Source organism: Rhinolophus ferrumequinum, chromosome 20, assembly GCF_004115265.2.
Source record: "Rhinolophus ferrumequinum isolate MPI-CBG mRhiFer1 chromosome 20, mRhiFer1_v1.p, whole genome shotgun sequence".
In the NCBI taxonomy this organism is placed as follows: Eukaryota; Metazoa; Chordata; class Mammalia; order Chiroptera; family Rhinolophidae; genus Rhinolophus; species Rhinolophus ferrumequinum.
The window spans coordinates 29,481,663-29,501,919 of NC_046303.1; the positions used below are offsets into that span (position 1 = coordinate 29,481,663).

General features: G+C 37.1%; 1 protein-coding gene and 1 long non-coding RNA gene across 6 annotated transcripts in view; one reads left to right on the top strand and one right to left on the bottom strand.

The window, feature by feature from the left end:
- Positions 1-11,834, bottom strand: part of C1GALT1 (core 1 synthase, glycoprotein-N-acetylgalactosamine 3-beta-galactosyltransferase 1) — a 31,256-nt gene extending 19,422 nt beyond the window's left edge. Inside the window, exons 1-2 of one of the 4 annotated variants that reach the window (XM_033088297.1) lie at positions 11,645-11,834; positions 9,361-9,476 (exon numbers count right to left, since the gene is read on the bottom strand). Coding sequence is in view for 1 of the 4 variants with exons in the window: in XM_033088296.1 (XP_032944187.1) it covers positions 11,645-11,651 (7 nt within the window). In the remaining 3 variants the exon portion in view is untranslated. Of the gene's footprint in view, positions 1-9,360; positions 9,477-11,097; positions 11,236-11,644 lie in introns of those variants that run through there. The other 3 variants (XM_033088299.1, XM_033088296.1, XM_033088300.1) reach the window with 3 other exon arrangements.
- Positions 11,222-20,257, top strand: part of LOC117012258 (uncharacterized) — a 116,785-nt gene continuing 107,749 nt past the window's right edge. The window contains exons 1-2 of one of the 2 annotated variants that reach the window (XR_004421146.1): positions 11,222-11,336; positions 15,443-15,621. This is a non-coding gene — a long non-coding RNA (uncharacterized LOC117012258). Of the gene's footprint in view, positions 11,337-12,447; positions 12,645-15,442; positions 15,622-20,257 lie in introns of those variants that run through there. The other variant, XR_004421145.1, reaches the window with a different exon arrangement.

Below are 20,257 nucleotides of genomic sequence, written 5' to 3' on the forward strand. Positions count from 1 at the left end.
CCCTTTATACTCTTAATTAGTGAGGGCCTCAAATAACATGTTTATATCTATTAATTAGATTATTAGAAATCAAAACAAAAGAATTTTAAACATTTGTTTATTCATAAATACTAAGGGCAAATCCACCATCTGTTAACATAAATAACATTTTCTGGAAATTAACTATAGGTATTTTCTTAAAACATTAGTGAGAAAAGTGGCATTGATTTAAATTTTTGTAAATCTCAGTATCTGGTTTAATAGAAGATAGCTGCTGGATCTGTAATTCCGTATCTCCTTCTGCATTCAATTTATTTTAATGTATTGTGTATCTTCTAAAAAAATCTGACTGTACACTTGTGAGAGAATGAATGAAAAAAGTAAGACATGTCTCAGTATTAGTATAAATAGTTTTGCCTTTAGTGACCTGAAGGGGTCTAGGAGATCTCACTTTCCCTGGACCACCCTTTGAGAACTGCTGCATTATTTTGACTGAAAATTTTTTTCTCCAAAAGTATTGAATGATGGCTGGTAGGTTGCTGGATCATGAAATAAACAGAACAGAAGCTTGAGAGTTCTGATTTCTGGGTGAATAGAACCCAAAGTGGAACATTCTATATTCAGTCTCCCTTCCAGACACAGAGTAATGTTTAAAGTAGAGAAGCAGTTTTTCGTTAGTTCAGTATTCTTTCCATTTGATTTAGATTCAATTCTCTTTTAAGTTACTGGTAGATACACCCAGGCTTGGAAATCCCAGTGTGAGTGTTAGCCAGTAAGGAGCACCTGTGAAAGAAAACCTGTATGACACTCTTTTCCCTCTCTTTCTTCATTTTGACATAAAGCAGTATAACATAGCACTAAGGTTGGGTATTACAGAAACCATAACGGACATAAAAATTACTTGAGGACCATAGAACAGTAACAAAAAGGCATTCTCTTCTTTTGATCTCTGAACCCAATACTGATGGGAGCCAAGAAAATTGAATTACAATTTGAGATTTATACAATTTGATTTTAATTACGAGGTTTTACGTAATCTTTGGAAGGTGCTACTGATTGAGTCTCTTTCAGTGTGTCAAATACTGTCCTAGGAGCTAAGAGCTAAGGATATAGTCATTGGTATATTTTCTCCTTTTTAGAGTGTAAACTCCCAGAAGGCAAAAGACAGTATCTTGCCTCTCAGAGTTGCTATGATGCTTTTCACAAGATAGTAGTGCAATAAACATTAACTGGCTTAAAATAAGAGGGCAGTCTCTCACTTTACTCATCTTCCAAATTGCCAATCTGATTATATCTCCATATTGATTTTACCACTCTGTGATGACACTTTTCTCCTTTCATTCCTTGATCATTCTTCCCTGGGCTCAGCTCTTGTATTTCTCTTCACTAACTACACAGAGACTTCACATAGCAGTCTTGTTTTAAAAAACATACTTTCTAATGCCACAAAATCAAGTCCATACTGTTTAGCTGGTACACAAGATCTGGCTTTACCTTTCTGCCCTCTTATTTCTGATACTTCCTATCTGTAAAGCCTATATGCACCAATCCTCCAAGTTTGCCATGGACTTTTATGTGGATGACTTTAGCCATTCTATTCTTTCTGCCAGAAGTGCCTTCCTCAGTTTTCTCTACTGGATAGATGTGTTATTATCTTTCAAGGTTACTTTAGTTTCAATACTTTCCATGACCCTGCTTCCCCAACACACATGAGTCAAATTAACTGCTCTCCTATCATGTTTCCTTGTTTCTTCATTCACACCTTCTACTATGTACTTACCATACTGCATTATAATAAATATGTACGTATCTCTTTCCCATTAGATGACAGCTATGACTCTTATATTTCTATATCATCTCTATATCTCTAGCACCAAACACATTGCCTGGCTTGTAAAATGAATTCATGCATTCAAATGTATGTTTGTTTGTTGCACAGGGGGTGGGGAGAGGGGTAATAGAGTTGAAATGATTTTTCCAAATAGGTATCTATATCTATACTGCTTAATTTGCTAAATAAAACTGGTTCTATTGTGTTTCAAATCATACCTAAATCTCCAAAGTCAAGTTTTTTTCAAAGCTTTTTAAAAGGTTCTATCATATTAAACAAAAAGGAATAAAAACGAAATGCATTATAATTGCATAAAGGTACGCCCACATAATCAAGTATTTACCTACCACGAAATCATGATTCCATCAATTGAAACTTTTACATTTCTATAACCCAAAGCCATAAACTAGTATATAATACAAACTACTACGTATGTTATCTCCTTTGATGTGTATTCAACTCACATGAATTATAATAGAAGTACATTATTAATTCAGAGAGACTAAAAATATTTCTACTAATTTAAGAATACAGAAACAGAAAATATTAACACAGCCTTCACCTAATAAGCGAGAAGTACCGTATTTTGCCATGTGTAATGTGCACTTTTTTGCCCAAATTTGTGAGGGCATGTAAGTAAGGATGTGCATTATACATGGGTAGTACTAATTCCATATCAATATAAATGTTTTCAATTCCTTTATTTATGCTTATGAGTTAAAAGTGTAACTCTAGAAATCAATAACAATATCCATATGCAAAATAATTCCGTGGAATGTGATAATCGGTTTTGTTGAACTTGCAATGATGAAGCGTTCTTGGCCTTCTATGATGTGTAAATGTCATAAATGTTATCAATACATAAAATTTTTTGTACCTTGTATCTGTTCTTGTGTTTTGCAATTATGTTACATAAAATTTCTTGTACCATAACATATTAAAAAATAAATGCTAAAATTCCTTCATAATACAAAAAAAACAAGTACTTAAATGTAAACAAATAAAAATTTGAATTAAAAAAATCAGAATGAAAGATTTTTAGCCCTGAAAGTTCAGGCCAAAACGTGGGTGCGCATTATACATGGGAGTGCATTATAAGTGGCAAAATATGGCATTTTATGGGCATTGCAATTTCATAATCTTGGCACTAGAACGGACCTTAGGATTTTATGAATCCAGACAAAATATATAAGGTTAAGAAAACAAGTTAATAAACCTCCCCAAAATTACATAACACTTCACAATCAAATTAAAATCAAGTTGTAGTGAGTCTCAAACTATAATTTTATTTAAAAAAATAGCTCCAAAATCTCAGATTCGGAAATCAAAAGTGAGAATACCTTTTTGTTACTGTTCCATCAGAACATAAACATTTCTTATATCCTCAATAGAAATTATATCCAAAGACATAAATAAATGGAAATTCATCCCATGTTCATGGATTGGAAGAAGATTGTTAATTAAAGATGTCAGTACTACCTAAAGTGATCTAAGATATATTGCAATCGCTATCAAAATCCAACAGTGCTTTTTACAGAAATAGAAATATCTACCATAAAATTCACATGGAATTTCAATGTACCGCAAAGAGCCAAAACAATCTTGAAAAAAAAAGAATAAAGCTAGAGAACTCACATTTCCTGATTTCAAAACTTACAACAAAAGCTACAGTAATCAAACAGTGTGACACTGGCATAAAGATAAACATATAGATCAGTGGAAAAGAATAGAGCACCCAAAAATAAGCCCTCAGTTTCATGGCCAAAAGATTTTCAACAAGTCCAAAGAATGGGCAAAGGACACTCCTTTTAACAAAAGGTGCAGGGAAAACTGGGTATCCACATGCAAAAGAATGAAGCTGGACCCTTATTACCATACACAAAAATTAACTCAAAATGGATTAAAGACCTAACTATAACTCTTAGAAGAAAACATAGGACAAACATTTCACGACATTGGAGGTGGCAATAATTTTTTGGATATAACTTCAAAGGCATATGCAACAAGAACAAAAAAGTCAAATTGGACTTCATGAAAAATTTGTGCATCAAAAGACACTAACTATATCAAGAGAGTAAAATGGCCACCCACAGCATGGGAGAAAATACTTGCAAATCATATATCTGATAAAAGATTAATATCCAGCATATACAGAGAACTCCTAAAATTCAACAACAAAAAAACACCCAAAACAAAAATGAGCAAAAGACTTGTACAGACACCTCTCCAAAGAAGACATAAATGGCCAATAAGCATGAGCATGTTGAGAATAAAAAGATGCTCAACATAACTGATCATTAGGGAAATGCTAACCAAAACTACAATGAGATAGCACCTCACATCCATTAGCATAGGTACCATCAAAAAATAAAAAAATAACTAGTGTTGGTGAGGGTGTGGAAAGATGGAAACTTCTGTGTACTGCTGGTGGGAATTTAAAATGGTACAGCCACTGTGGAAAATAGTACGGCAGTTCCACAAAAATTTTTTAAAAAAATTACTGTATGACCCAGAAATTCCACTTCTGAGTATATGCCCAAAAGAACTGAAAGCAGGGTCTAATAAAAGAGTGTTTATACACCCATGTTTATAGCAGCATTATTCACAATAGCTAAAATATGGAAGCAACCCAAGTTCCATCAATGGATGAATTGATAAGCAAAATGCGATATATAGTACATACAATGTTATATTATTCAGCCTTTAAAAGGAAATTTTGATATATGCTACAACACAGATGAACTTTGATTATGCTAAGTGAAATAAGACAATCACAAAATGACAAACATTGTATGATTCTACTCACATGAGACACTTAAAATCACAGAGATAGAAAGTAGAATGGTGATTGCCAGGGCCTGGGGGACGGGGGGGGGGGGGGGAGGAAATGGGGAGTTACTGTTTAATGGGTATAGTTATTAGTTTGCTAGATGAAAAGAGTTCTGGCAACAGATAGTGGTGATGATTGCACAACAATATAAATATATTACCACTGAACCTTACAATTAAAAATAGTTAAGATGTCAAATTTTATGTGTATTTTACCAAGACAAAAAAAGTAATGATAAAGATGTTGACTTTCTTGACATTTATATATGTGTGTGTGTGTGTGTGTGTGTGTGTGTAATGCCATCCCAACTAAAACACAAGATTTTTTAAAAGTTAAATAACTTGAAGTATGGAAAAATAAACATGCGAACATGGGAAATTCTGGAAATGATTGTGGGCGTTGAGTGGACTAAGACCCACTTAAAATACAAGATATTGGGCCTACCAGACATTAAAATGTACTACCTACAATAAACAATGGTATAGTAATAAAAATAATTTGATATTCAGGTTCAACAGGCATATCAATGTATTTGTGAATCTGTAAAAAATAATTTTTTTTAATGCCTGTGTTTACTAAAGACATAATGCTAAGAAATTTTTTTCTCTACAACCAGACTGTCAGAAAGTCTATCAATAAGATTAGAACATTCCATTCTTGCATGGATGATGGATCATTAATGAAATAGAAACAGCCTCAATTTCTAACATAGAGTCAGACACGGATTTTTCAGACACAACATGCCACATTTATCTTAACTTTATAGTCTCCAAGTAAACAGGACTCTACGTCAGCTTCTTAGCCCAGGCCTGATGTTAATTAACCCTTCGACAAATAGTCCTGCTGTGCTTTAAACTTATCAAATATTACTTCACTTAACTTTTGTCTAAAATCCACCCTTCAAAATCCTATAATAACCCTGTTCATTCTTTATTTAGGGAAATGCTGGCAGCTCCTCTAGTGTTTGGTCTCCCTCACAGCAGCAAGTTTAATTAACCTAATTTGTAAGCCCAAAGATATCCCTGGTGGTCTTTATCAGATCAAAATAAAGAACCTATTAAAAAACAAGTACATACGGAAATTTAATACATAATACACATAGCATTTCTAATCAAGAAAAACATGGCTTATTCAAGAAATGATACTGAAATAAAAAAAAAGAAATGATACTGAATTAACTTTTAGGAAACAACAAAAAGCATCTGCTAGATCCCTACCTTTCTCTTTTAAATTCCAAATGTTTCTAAGATTTCAATATTTAAAAAATAAAATTAAAACAAAACTAGAAGAAAACATTCTTTACATTTTTATATCATGAACTGAGATTTTTCCCAAACTCAAAAGCTATGACTACTGTATGAGGTTATTTACTGGATAAATTTTTGGCTATGAAATTGTTGGTTCAAAGGTATGTTTCTGTATAAAATGTTCAAAAACGTGTAAGCAAAAAAGTACTGAAAAGTATCACAAAGAAAAATACAAAAGATAAACCTAATATAAAAACAGATAAAGAAAATAAAGGATTCACAAAAAGAAAATACAATGGTCAAGGATTTTCAAATTTCACTCATATTGAAGAAAGGTAAATTAAATGAAAAGATACTGATTTTAACCTACCATATTGGAAAAAAATTCTAAATTTAGTAATACCCAGTATTGACATAAATATGAGAGAAAACTGACATACACACATTCTTTCTCACAATATACATATTTACTGTCTTTTGCAAGGGCAATTTGGCAATGTCTTTTTAAATAAATATACGTAAGACCCATCATTTCATCACCAGACATTTCTCTTACAGACACGACACACAATATAGAAGTCTGAAAGATGTTCATGGCAGCCATAGCTATAAAATGTTTGTTGACAAGGATCTTGTTAAAATATAGTATATCCATACCACAGAATACTCTGCAGCTGTTAAAAATAATGATCTATATGTGCTAGTCAGAAAAATCTTTGCACTTCTGGCAAAGATTATGTTAGACAAACCCAAACTGAAACCATAAATGTATATTTTTATATTTATATATATGAAAATGTTTTCTTTCCCATCCCTAGCCCTATTTCTCCCCATAAGTAACTACTATTGTTTCTTGTATATTCTTGGTGAAAAAGTAGGGCTGTATCAGCATATATGTATGCGCATCCTTTAATTTACATCAAAGAAGTGATGCTCTAGATCCATTAGTCTCCACTTTATCCTTTTCACCTATTTTCTCTTATAACACAACCTCACTCATTTTAACAACTGTGTAAGATAAAAGATTTACTTTTTAAGAGAAAACACTAGTCTACATAGTATGATTACTTTTGGCTTTTTTAATGTTTCTGCATATATAAAAAATTCTGGAAAGATATATACAGTAGTCCTCCCTTATCCTCAGTTTCACTTTCCATGGTTTCAGTTACTTGTGATCCAACAATACTAAATGGAAAATTCCAGAATAAACAATTCACAAGTTTTAAAATGTGCACCATTCTGAATAGTATGATGAAATATCTTGCAATCCAGGTCTGTCCCACCCTGGACTTGAATCACCTCTTTGCCCAGCATCTAGGGTGTACATGTTCCCCTCCCATTACTCATTTAGTAGTCAGGTTATCAGATCCACTGGCATTGGTATGAAAGTGCTTGTGTTCAAGTAATCCTTATTTTATCTTATGATGGCCCCAAAGCATAAAAGTAGTGATGCTGGCAATTCAGGTATGCCACAGAGAAGCTGTGGAAGTGCTTCCTTTAAGTGAAAAGGTATGCATAGGAAAAAACAGTGTATGAGGTGTGATCTACAAGTATGGTGAATGCTGCTGTCTAGTGTCATCCAATGGAAAGGCAGGGATCTTCAATAAGTGAAGCAGTGCATCGAACCTTAGTGACAGTGTGTGACAAGTTTCAACTTGTTCAGTGCAGTTAGTCAGGTGTGAGCTACAGTTGAGAGAAGGTGTGTTTTAAAGTGTGCGGTAAATCATGGATCTTGAACAAGGCATTAACATGAAACAGGCAAATGGTTTCATCCTCCATCATGATAACGCACTGTGTCACATTGCTTCTGGTATGGCAATTTCTGTCAAATAAAAACATTAGTTTGTCCTCATCCACCTTATTCACCAGACCTGGTACCATGCAACTTCTGGCTCTTCCGTAAAGGCAAAATGACAATGAAAGGTAAACGTTTTGAATCGATTCAGGACATCAAGGAACTTCTACGGTGTCAACTCATAAAGACACTCACAAAAACAGGACTTCCAGAACTGCTTCAGAAGGCAACAACGAGGGGATAAGCGTGTTTGAAGCGAGGGAGGGAGGGATTAATGGCAATGTGTCTTTTACTGTAATAATTTTTTTTTAACATTCACTGTTTTGATCACACCTCGTATAGAGGCATACCTCATTTTACTGCTCTTTGCTTTATTATGCTTCACAAGTGTTATGTTTCTTTTACAAATTGAAGGCAAAACCCTCCACCACCAAAAAAATTACAACTGGTTTTATTACAACGGTCTGGAACCAAACTCGCAGTATCTCTGACATATTTCTGTATAACAGGGTTTGGTACTATCCACAGTTTCAGGCATTCACTGGGGGTCTTGGAACATACTCCCCGTGGATAAGGGGAAACTACTGTCTATAAGATATTTTAACAAGGGCTAACTCTGGGAACCAAGATTGGGAGGCATGGGCAGGAAGGACAAAATTTATTTTCATTTTATAACCTTTTTATGTTTTAATTATTTTTTATCAAATACACACCTATTACTTTTCTGACAAAAGTTAAATAATGGTAGACAATTTTATCTAGAGAGTGAAATAATATAAGAGAAGTCAAAGTGCACTAATTTCCCCACACTTGTTACACAAAAAGAGCTCTTGATCCTTTTCAGGCTTCTCCAAGTTTCAGACTCATATACACACTAAACATTTCCACCTGGACCATAGGCATCTCAAACTCAGTATGTCCAAAAGTGACTTATTCCATTCCTCCCTTAAACCTGCTCATCTTACTCATCTTACCTAAATTACTGACCAATGCATTCCAGTTTCACTAGGAGCCATCTGATTATCTAAACTAGAAATCAGGGAGACATTCTTAACACTCTCCTTACCCTTTCCCCACATCCAATTACCAAATCTTACCAACTTTATTTCCTAAATATTTTTCTAACCCAATCCTCTCCTCTCCATTTCTACTACTTGTCCTATTTCAGACCCACCCCTCTCCCCTCAGCTACAGTAATATCTAACCCATTTCCCTGACTCAAGTGCTTATCTCTCAACTCATCCCATTCTGCACCAGAATGACCGAACTAAAATGAAAAGTTGACCATGTCACTGCACGAATCCTTCATGGAACCCCACTGCCCAAAAGACAAAAACTAAGCACATGACATATAAAGGCCCTCCTTGATCTAGACTCTATCCAGATTTCCAGCCTCATACTGCAGTACTCCATGCCTTATAATTTATGCTTCAGCAATCCTGAACTATGTACAGTTTGCTAAACATCCCAAGCAACCAGTTCCTCTATCCCTACTGTCTTCTCTGTCTATACAAATACCCTCTCCTCTCCACCATCTATGCTCCAACTTTTCTAAGTCCCATTAAGCCAGGGTTTCTTAACTTGGCACAATTGACCTCGAGCTGAATAAATTCTCTGTTGTGGGGGACCTCCTGTTTACTGTAAGATGTTTAAAGCAGTATCCATGGCCTATACTCACTAGATGCGTGTAGCACTCCCCCAGTTGTGATGAGTTTTTTCCCTCCAAAGGACTCTTCTTACTGTCACAGGTTTACAGATTTTGGCATGTATTTTCCCCTTGGACATCTGAATTAGCTGCAAAGTTAAAATTTAACTACGCATTAGTTACAGATTTATATTTTAAGATATTATGTTAACTTCCTTTTTTATGGAACAAATCTACCATTTTTCTCTTCCTTTTTTTAAAAAATGACCTTAATCCCACTGAATTTGGGGCAAAAAAATTTTGCCATATTTTTCTTTCTACCTTGCTACAGCTTGTACACTAGCCTTTTTATGCAAATCTCAACAACTCCCCTAAAAGTAACATGGTTATACTAGAAAGCTTAAAATTTTAAATGAATTGAACTTCAGCATGGTTATACATTTTCCATTTAATGTTTGTTTATACCTGCACTGTCACAAGAATTGCAATCAGTGATTTTACCACACAGAGACTATTTTAAATTACCATTGTTTAAAAAGTTCATAAGCTGAATATAATGCAATTTTTACCTTAGTGACTATAAATCAATATTCATAAAAGGCATACGTCTAGTGACAAACCTTTGTATTTTTATAACTAGGGAAACATTAACTCATTATATGTATTCCTAAATAAGCTTGTCATTAAATTCAAGAATTTCTGCATATTCAATTTACTCAGAAATATAATCTATTCCAAGAAAAGTATATTTATGAAAAACCATACCTTTAAATGGGTAGCAACCACAAAATACTTTTTAAATGCTGAACTCTTAAAAAGATTCAGAAAAACATAAATTCCAGACAAATTTAAGAGATATTTAATAGTTCTCCAGTAGTACTGAAACACCATACTCTTTTCCCATGAAAAACTTTAAATGAGTCATACTTTCCTTACTAAATCAGTTTTACTTAACATATGCTAAAAAGAGTTAACTGTTTAGTAACTTGAAACTTTATAGTCATAAAAATTGCACCTCAATATAGCCTAAGGCTGACAGAAAATAAGTATACTTTACTACATACAATGCTTAGAACACACAGCATCATATGCATGAAGTTCATTTGACATTTATCCGGTACAGGCGTGAAAAGTTGTCTAAATACCTCCTAAAAACTCAAGATTCCCACTGTCTAAACTTATACCAAAATTAAACACCTTGAATTCAAGCAAAACACTTTTTCCTGGCACCCAGGCAGATCTATCTACGGTTCCGTGCCCAACTTTTAGTAAGTGAACATATTTCTGTCCCTTACACATCAGTCTAATTATTCACTCCGATGCATTCAAGTTGTAACTTTATAATAATGAACTTTTCATTCATAATGAAATCGATTCATGGTTAGCATAATACTTTACAATCTGAAAAGCGTTAAAAGGATATACCACCATACCTACAACGAATTTAGAGAACTAGATTATAGTCAACTTTTCCAGAACGGAGTGGTGTTTTTCGTCTGTTATTTTAAAAAAACAAGGGGAGAGAGAAAGAGCTAGGGAAAAATAAATACCCACCCCTCAATTATGTTCATCTTTTACGAGTATATAATTTATTCAAATTTAAAGCTGTATGGCCAACTCTTCAGCACCTACTAATCAAATCACATGGGGTGTCTGTGTGTCTGGGGGGCTCTTTTCCCCCTTCTCCACACAAGTGCTCAAAGCACACCTGGCTTGCTCATTCTGCCAGAGGCTGGGAAATTTGAAAAAATAAATTAATCATAGACAAACCTGATGATCCAAGAAAGCCCGGAGGAAGTCCCCCAGCACTTGTGGAAGGCGCCCACTCTCTGAGCGCTCAGGTGGCGCGGCAGCCCGACGGCTGTCGCAAAAGGTGCCCACACCTGAGCGACGTGTCCTGCTCGACCCACAGATCGGACAGGGGCGGGGAGCGCGCGGAGGAGCAGGACCGCTAAGTGGTCCCGCCGCGCCTCACAGTCGCCGCCCGACGGCAGACAGCGCGCGAAAAGGTGAGAGGCTCGAGAGGGCAAAAGAGAAGGATCCACGACGAAGTGAAGGCAAGATATCAACCAAATAGCGGCCCGGTGGGAAGGAGGACCCAATGGCAGCTCGCAGGGACTCCAGGAGCAGGAAGTGCCCCTCGCCGCCCGCAGGAGCCCGCACGTCCCTGCCCTGGAGGGAACTCCGGGACACCTGTTTGGCCGCGCCCGGGGTTTGGTTCCACCCTCCACGCTCCCCCACACACACTCCGAGGGGGGAGGGCGAAGGGAACCAGGACCTAGAACCCATAGCCTGAGGGCGCCTCCGCCGGCCGTACCTGACATCAGCCGCGGCTCCCTCTCGCCCCTCCTGGGGGGCGAAGAGGGGGACGACACGAAACCAGGGACCTTCGCTCTTCTCGGCAGCCGCAGAAGTGGCTCCTGGCCGCTAGCCGGAGCCGCCGGCTGCCGCCCAGATTATTCCCGGCAACCGCGGCGGCGGCGGCTGCGGCGGCGGCAGCGGCGGCAGAGGCGGGCCCAGCGCGCGCTCCCGCCCGCTCGCTCCGCCCCTCCCTGCAGCGCGTTCAGGCCGCGGCCCGCCGACGGCGCAGCCGCCACCCTGGGGTCTCCTACCGCTGACGTCGCCGCCGCCGCACCAGCCTCGGGGAAGGGCGGAGCGAGAGGGGGCAGGGTGGGGCGGGGCTACGGCGACGTGCGGACGTGGGGATTGGCCGCCGAGTGCACGCCCCGCCCTTCTGCGAAGGGGTCTGGGAAGTCGGGTCTTCTGTGAGCAATAGTCCCCTCACTGCCCGCTTCCACCTTTTTTGTCCTGCTATAGGATCTTGCACTAGCTTCCGGACCTGAGAGGGACTAAAGCGATGAAACAGCTGGGTATGAGGCTGAGGATGTCTTATGGACCTTTGTCTGACGGACAGGGTCTAGCCCTGCAGGAGTCTTATGACCTCTAGCCTGCTCTTACCCCGTTTTTTTTCCTTTCTCCCACCCCCACCTCCCTTTAGTCAGAATCTCTCTGGACTTAATGAAAGGAAATACGGCAAGATGAGATATGCAAATGGGTACTGGCTAACCAGATGTGTGAACCAGGAAGTGCTGAAAATTCAGTTAGTGGTAATACCACAAAGCCTTCTGTAGGCACACGGGGTCTTTGGTTCTGTCATTACTTAAGTGCTGCCAGGCAATGGCAGGAGTGGCTTCCTCTGGGCTTTGGGAAAACGTATCTCTCTTTTAGTTGACAAAAGGGCTTTGAATTAGAACACTAGATTAAAGGGAGGAGCCTACTAACCAATGAGGCAGCCCCAAAGCAGTCTGGAGGTGGAGGTAAGGTCTTGGCTTTATTGGTGTTAACCATCGTCTACAAGGCCTAACTAGAGGGCAAGGAAGCTATTTTGCTTCTTTAAAGACTCTCCTTAGGAAGTTCTTTAGTGACTTTTCTGCATAGATGTTAGGAGAGTGTAGACTCTGGGCTGTAATCTTGGTCTTTCCACCTATTAGCTGTGTAACCTTGGCGACTTATTTAGCAACATGCCTAGAAAAAAAAACGTTTGTAAGTTATTGTTATTTTTCCTCTGATTTATTTAGGTTCAGCTCTAGTGTAGTTTGCCAGGATATGCCACTAATAGATCCAAAAGAATCTAACGAAAGAATTTTAAAACACCTAATGATTCTTATCCAGACCTCTCATTTTTCTGATGAGAAAACTGAGGTCAGAAAGATAAACTGATAGGCCCCTGCTAGAAGAGAAGTGCAAATATCCTGACGTCAAGGTTAGTGCTCTTTCTTTGGCCCATGCCTCCAGACTTCTCTCTCATACGTTCCTACCTCCATCCTCTTCTCTTCCCCAACCTGTGCATAGCTACTGCCAGCCTCATCCCCTTCCCTCCCATAGCCACTGTAAAACAAGGAAAGGAGAACGTTCAGAGGTCACAGTGTTCCAAATAGAAAGGAAAGCAAAGCAAAAAAACCTCAGGATTCCATATCTCATTTTAATTTTATTAAAATTTATATTAAATAAGGGATAATATTTTTCCAGTGAGCAAGAAACACTTCCAAGGATAAGTTTGGCCACAGCATGTCTAAGAAAATTACTGGCAAGAAGGAATGTTGATATGAACAATACCGGATAAAATCAGCCCCTTCCCATAGCTTTTTGAAAATAGCTATTATTTTGATGAAAACAAGACATACTATTCAAATATAATTTTTTTTCCAAATCCCATAATCCAGAGAAAACCATGTTTAAAAGTTCATGTTACATTCTTCTAGGCGTCTCTAAGACTAAAACACACATAAAGACATACATACAATATTTCATACATGGAATCTTATGTACACAGTTCTTTTCTCTCTGAACAATATGTTATGAATAACATCATTTTAAAAAGTTGCATAGTGTCCATTAAGTGGATATACCATCATTTATCTAACCAGTATTCTATTGATTGAAATTTAGGTTTTTCCAAAACTTTTACTATTATAAGCAACTCTGATGAACTTTCTTATGCATGTCCCTTTACACAACTGTACAGTTATCTTCTCGAACAAATTCCTAGAAGTGACATTTTTGTCACCCAATTCTTATCATTATCAACTAGAAATGTTGATAATATTAGCCAACATTATCAACCAGAAAAAAGAAAGTTGTGGCCTCTTTGAAAAATATATTTTATATGTGGGACTCCAAATGAGCAGATTTTCCCATTTGAAACACAGATAAACCTCAGACAGTATTGTTGTCTGTCTGGTGTGATATTTCAATAATGTGTGTCAGAGCTCCTTGAAGCAGGGTGCTAGACACTGCTAGTTGTTTAAAACAATATACTTTCTTCTTTAGTAGCAGAACTCTGTCGCGTCCAGCATGACGTGAGCTGTGGGAAGCGAGAAGGGCAGCGCAAGGCTAAGAAAAGACAGTAGCCAAAATTAGAGTGCGAGCGGGGCCAAGGGTCTCAAGCCTCAAGGACTGAGGCCCCTTTTATTGGTAAACTTCTAAAGAGGTAAAAGATTGTTAATCTCAAGATCTGTGTGTTACTAGCCTGCTGGCTGTCTTTCTGAAAGTTCCCATTGTGTTCCAGCTTGTACTTTGCCCTCACACACACACACATCTCCAAGGAATCCCTGGAAGGGGAGGGACTGATATAATTCCATCGGGTCTCAGTTTGCTGAGACATCCCCTCAAAGCAGCTTTTCCGATATCTCCCCATCGGGCCTCAGTTTGCTGAGGCACTCCCTTGTGAAATCCTGGGAAGAGCATGGGGGAACAAATGGTTTGGCAGCTGTAAGGCAACATCTGATTTTTTTCAGGGTGACAATGTGTCAGTTAAAAATCTACTTCCCCAGACTCTTGTAAGCCATGTTTGGCCATGTGACCAGTCAACAAAATTAAAGTGGTTGTTGCTTGCAGGGACTCAAAGCTTTATGGAAGAAATGTGTAGTTCGTCATTGGGACCTGTACCCATTCTTTTTCTTACCAGTGGCATTATATTGGAGGTGGAGCAGCCATATTTCAGCCATAATAACAAAACCCACACACACTATTAATAGCGTAGGAAGTCATGACTGCTTTGGAGGCCCAGCCTACCCACTCTGGACTGCCCATTTCTGGACATTTTGTTATGTGACGGAAAATAAATCCCTCCTATTTAAGGTTTTGTTGTTTGGGTTTTCTGTTATAAGCACTGAAAGCAATTTCTAATTGATGCCTTAAGACAGAAGAAGTCATCATTTATTTAGCGTTATATGTAGAATTTTTAATAGGGTGAGATGAAAATGGGGACACAAAATGGAAACAAACAAGCAATGACAACAAAAAAAACACTCTCTAATATACTTAGTTTCCGTTTAAATACCCAAATATTACAATTAGATTAACAAATCATTTGTAATTATTAGATTAAATTCTGTGAAGTAAATTATATTCACTGGTCTAGTAGTTTTAAATTATGTCCACGAGTTCTTTGCTACTAATTCCTTCAAAAAGTGGAGCTGAATTCCCCTCACCTTGAGTCTGGACTGTACTTAGTGACTTGTTCTCATAAATAGAACATTGTAGAAATGACAGAGTGTAATTTTTTAGGGGAGGCCCACATTATGAGTAATTAATTAAGCCTTCCTGCCAGCAGCTAATGAGGAACTTAGGACTCCTGACAATAGCAATGTGAGCGACCTTGGAAGCAGATCCTCCAGCCCTAATCAAGCCTTCAGATGACCGCCTCCCCAGTCATCTTTACTGAACCTCAAGAAAGAATCTGAGCCAGACCACTCCACTGAGCTACTCCTGAATTCCTGGCCTACAGAAACTGTGAGTTAATAAATGTTTGTTGTTTTAAGCCATTAAATTTTGGGATAATTTGTTATATGCAATAAAGATAACTAACAAAGCTGGGTATAATAGAGTCTAGCACAATGCTTGGCACATATATCAGTGTTTATTTATTGTTTGAATGAATAAACAATTGAATGAAGTAGAATATATCTTTTTTACTTTAAAGGGTAACATACAATGCTGGTATTATCTTTGATCCCTGACACCTGTATTATATAAGCGTTTTCTGACATGATCATAGAGAAATCAGTTGTGAATATTAACCGAGATATAAACATCTACAATCCTGGAAGAAACATATTGAATAGGGCAATAGAACTTGAGACTTGAATAATGCTTCCAGTTTTATCACTGATTAGCTGAATTGCTGATGGCAAGTCACCTAAGCCCTCTATATCTCAAGATCACTGTCCATAAATTGGGGAAAATAACCCCAACCTACCTCAAAAGGTGGTCAATGAGATTATATGTGACAATGTAATTGTAAACCATTACTATTTGTTTAATTACATTAGGCTCATAAGGTCTATCCTATTGTATTTTAAGCAATTAAGCATTAAATATTCTAGCTGTGTACACCATGAAGACTTTTCTTTCAAAAGGTGATAACTTACTGATTTTACTCTGTATCTTTGTAAAATATTAGCATCTTTCATAATAAGCAGTTAGGATTTAAGAATATGGCAGGATGGTAGGTTATTATATGTCAGATCTCATTTTATTAGCCTGCTGAAAATTTATTGCACTTTAAAAAGAATACATAATTATGACTGGCTTCTTTTTCTTTCCATGAATTAATTTGTAATTGTGGTTGGGTGTGTGTCCCTCTTTATGGTAAGAGTGGTAGTTAAATATACTTAGTAATAAACATACATTTAACCAATAATTTGGTCTGAGTCGAAGAGTTTATCCTAGAGCAAAATTGCACCCAGCAGCAAGAAAATAAATGGTAAAATACATGTCTTTCTCTTTCGGAGAGGAGGACTTGGGCACACAGGGGAAGACTTAATACAATGAAACATCAGAGGTAGAGATTATGCAATTATTGACAACGCACAATCTGATAGCATGGCTAACTCCAGAGGTAAATATGTGAGGAAGAGTAAGATAGAGCCTTAGTGTAAGATTCAAGTCCTGATTATGTAGTGGATGAACTATTCAGACTCTCTGGTTTTGTTTTATAGGTTGTTGTTCGTTCTTGCTTTCTGCTATTCAGCTGTGACTCCAAATCGTTTGAAATTACTGGCTTAACTAGACATCAGATTATTCGTGGTTGTAGGTGACCCTGCTAACTACCATCTTTAGTAACTTGAGTAGGAAGAACAACCCTAGAAAGAAAAGGACAGAGCTTCCTTCTTTGGCAATAATGTGCTTTGCAACAGAGCTTCTCATCCCAGATTGAAAACTACCTGCCGGGATAAAGTATTTTCACCCTATGGAACCTAAGAGAGCATTTTCCAAACAGTTTTTATATTCCTTGCAGCTACTGCTTCACAAAATCTACCAAGATTTTGAGATAGTTGCAAAGGTTAGTGTTCTTTTCTAAATTGACTGACATATGAAAGGGATAAAGGTGAAAAACAGAGCAGAGGAGGAGATAAAGAAAAAAAGAAAGTCTAGGAAATACTTTTAACCTCAAGGGAAGAGGATTCAGCATGACTCACAACTTACTAGCTTACAAGTGAGACTGCCACGTGTGTACTGAGGACTTGTGTCATCTAGAGAAATATTCTCAACTTACGAGTTTTGGCTCCCTGGGATTACTTGTTTTTCTAGTTCCCTGGAAGAAGAATCAGGATATTCCTTAGTTGATTTCCCCAGTGGTGCAACAAAAGCACAGAACATTTGTTGTAAATGGAATAAGTGAAGCCGGCTTTAGTTTAAAAGTCCTAAGCAGTAAATAATTTAAACATACGTATGCTACTCTAATTGTAGGCACTTTTTTTCTTCTTTCTTTTAAGTTGTATTTAAATGTGTTTAAATCTGAAAATGGATGGTGATAGATACTTTTTTGGGTTTCTGTCTATCCTCCATAGAGCAGCACTACCCTCTTCCTCATCCCTTTCTCCCGAAATTTCTTCATCAGGTTGGGTTCCCATAGCCATGTTTATATGAAAGGACCTTTCTCCCTTCCTGGCCACAACTGATTCAATAGGTTTTGATCCTTTAAGGAATCTGAATCAACCAGATTCTTCTGGGAATTTGGAATTGGGAAAGAGAGGCCTTACTCTCTGTTGAACACTGAAACTGTAACCCAAACGTGGGCTTCTAACTCACACACGTAAACCCAGGATAAGGGGAACCCACTCTACAGGGAGAGATAAAAATGAAACAGACTATCTGAGAATAGTAACAACCCTAAGCTGTGTGCTCCCTGAGAGAGAAAGGAGAGTCACTTCCTAGTTTCCCACAGCCCCATCCCATAAAAGGCCTGAGTTCCCTGAATCTCTACACTGTATTCTTATATGAAATTACACTTTTTGAAGTTAGTTTGAATGGATAATTTCCCCATTACTTAAAATATGTTTCATTACTTCATTTAAGAGAGATCTAAATAGTTTTCATTTATAAGAGGTAAAAAGCATTTTGAAAGATTTTTGTCCAGTTTTATCCCCCCAAAATTACAAGATATACAAAGAAACAAGAAAGTATGGCTCATTCAAAAGGGACAAAATAAATTGGTCAAAACCATCTCTGAGGAAGTCCAGACATGGAAATTACGAGACAAAGATTTTAAAACAACTGTTTCAAATGTGCTCAAAGAACCAATGGAAAACATGAAGAATGAACTAAAGGACATGAGGAAAATAATGTATGAACAAAATGAGAGTATCAATAAAGAGATAGAAATAAAAAGGAACTAAACAGAAATTCTGGAGCTGAAGAGTACAATAGCCACTACTTGGGAACTGTTGGCTCTAAGACAGCTTTTTTGTAGGAGACTCTGGGCCTGGTTCCCCAACAGGGGATGGTGTGCCTTAACTCAAATCATAAAATTTGTCACAGTTTAGTGGGAAGATCTTGGGCTTTTGAGTAAGATTGATGTGTTTCAATTACAGCTATAGATAAAAATAACAGTAACTAACATTACTAATTAAAGTAGAGAAAGCTCTAAGAGGGAAGAACTCAGAGGCTAGGACTTCTTACTGACTTCTGTGGCTTACTTACTATATATTAGGCACTATGTTATATTTAAGGCACTCTACTAATCACCTTATTTTAATCTTCACACCAACTTTCTGAAGTAGGAGTTATCAACCCTATTAACTGATAAAAAAACTAGTTTCAGAGATTAAGCACTCGGAAGTAGTATAACAGGGATTCCAAACCAATTTTTAAAAAATTGCTTCATTGAGATGTAATTAACATGCAATAACTATATGTACGTAAGGTGTATAATATGATATTTTGGCATCATATTATGCCAAATGAAACTCATGAAACCCAGGAAACCATCACCACAATCAAGATAATGAACATGTAACTATTGCCCCCCCAATTTTTTTCCAGCCATTCCCCACCCCAATCCCATCTCCAAGCAACCACTGACCTGCTTTCTGTAACTACAGATTAGTTTGCATTTTTTAAAGTTATATAAATGAATCATACAATGTGTGCTCTTTTTTATTTGGCTTTTTCACTCAGCATAATTACTTTGAAAGTAAACCATGTTGTTGAGTTTATTGAGAGTTCATTTTTATTGCTGAGTAATATTCCATTACAAGGGTATACCATCATTTGTGTATCCATTCATCTGCTGATGGACATTTAACCCGTTTCTGACCCTAACTCTGTGCTACACTCTCTCCAGCTCCATAATTTACTGTGTGGTCATAGAAAACGGAATTATTCTCTTTGAGCTTTAGTTTCTCTCACTGTAAAATGGCAATAATATTTCTTTCCACAAGATGGTTATTAGTAAATGAGAGATAATATGTGAAATCACCTCGTACTGTGTTTGGTACTCAGTAGTTGTTCATAAATATTCATTTATTTTTCCCCAAGAAAGAAATATCTCCAGGGAGGAACTGAGAAAAAATATAGCAGTACATGCCTTTCTGGACTTTTTCTTTCTGCATTTTCACCTCCTACTTGAAGATTTCTCACTTTAATTTCCCCTGCTTGCCTCTCATCTGTCACCTGTTTTCTTTCTAATACAAATATAAACACAAACTCTTTTTTCTTATTCTTGTAGCATGGCTGAAATAGAGTACTAGTTTCATAAAAATTAAGGGATAAATTAAAAGTTTTTGTAAAGGTTCTATGATTCCATAAAACCAAGCAGCATAAAAAGAGTCAAGACACCTAGATGCATGCTTCTGTCCCAAATAATTCCAGCAAAGTTAGTCTAAGATCTGCATTTTTTTTCTTTTCAATTTTATTTTGACATAATTTCAGACTTTACAGGAAAGTTGCAAGAATAGTACAAAGAATCTCTGTACAGCTTTTTCTTTGATTATTTAAAAATTTTAATGATTCACTTGAGCTATTCTCGTCTCCAAAATTTAAGCTAATAGTGGCTTTGACAGAAAATACTCAGTTAACTTAATGTGATAATAAATTAAACAACAATAACATTTCCAAAAATTGCTTACTGAATACTTGATAAGTG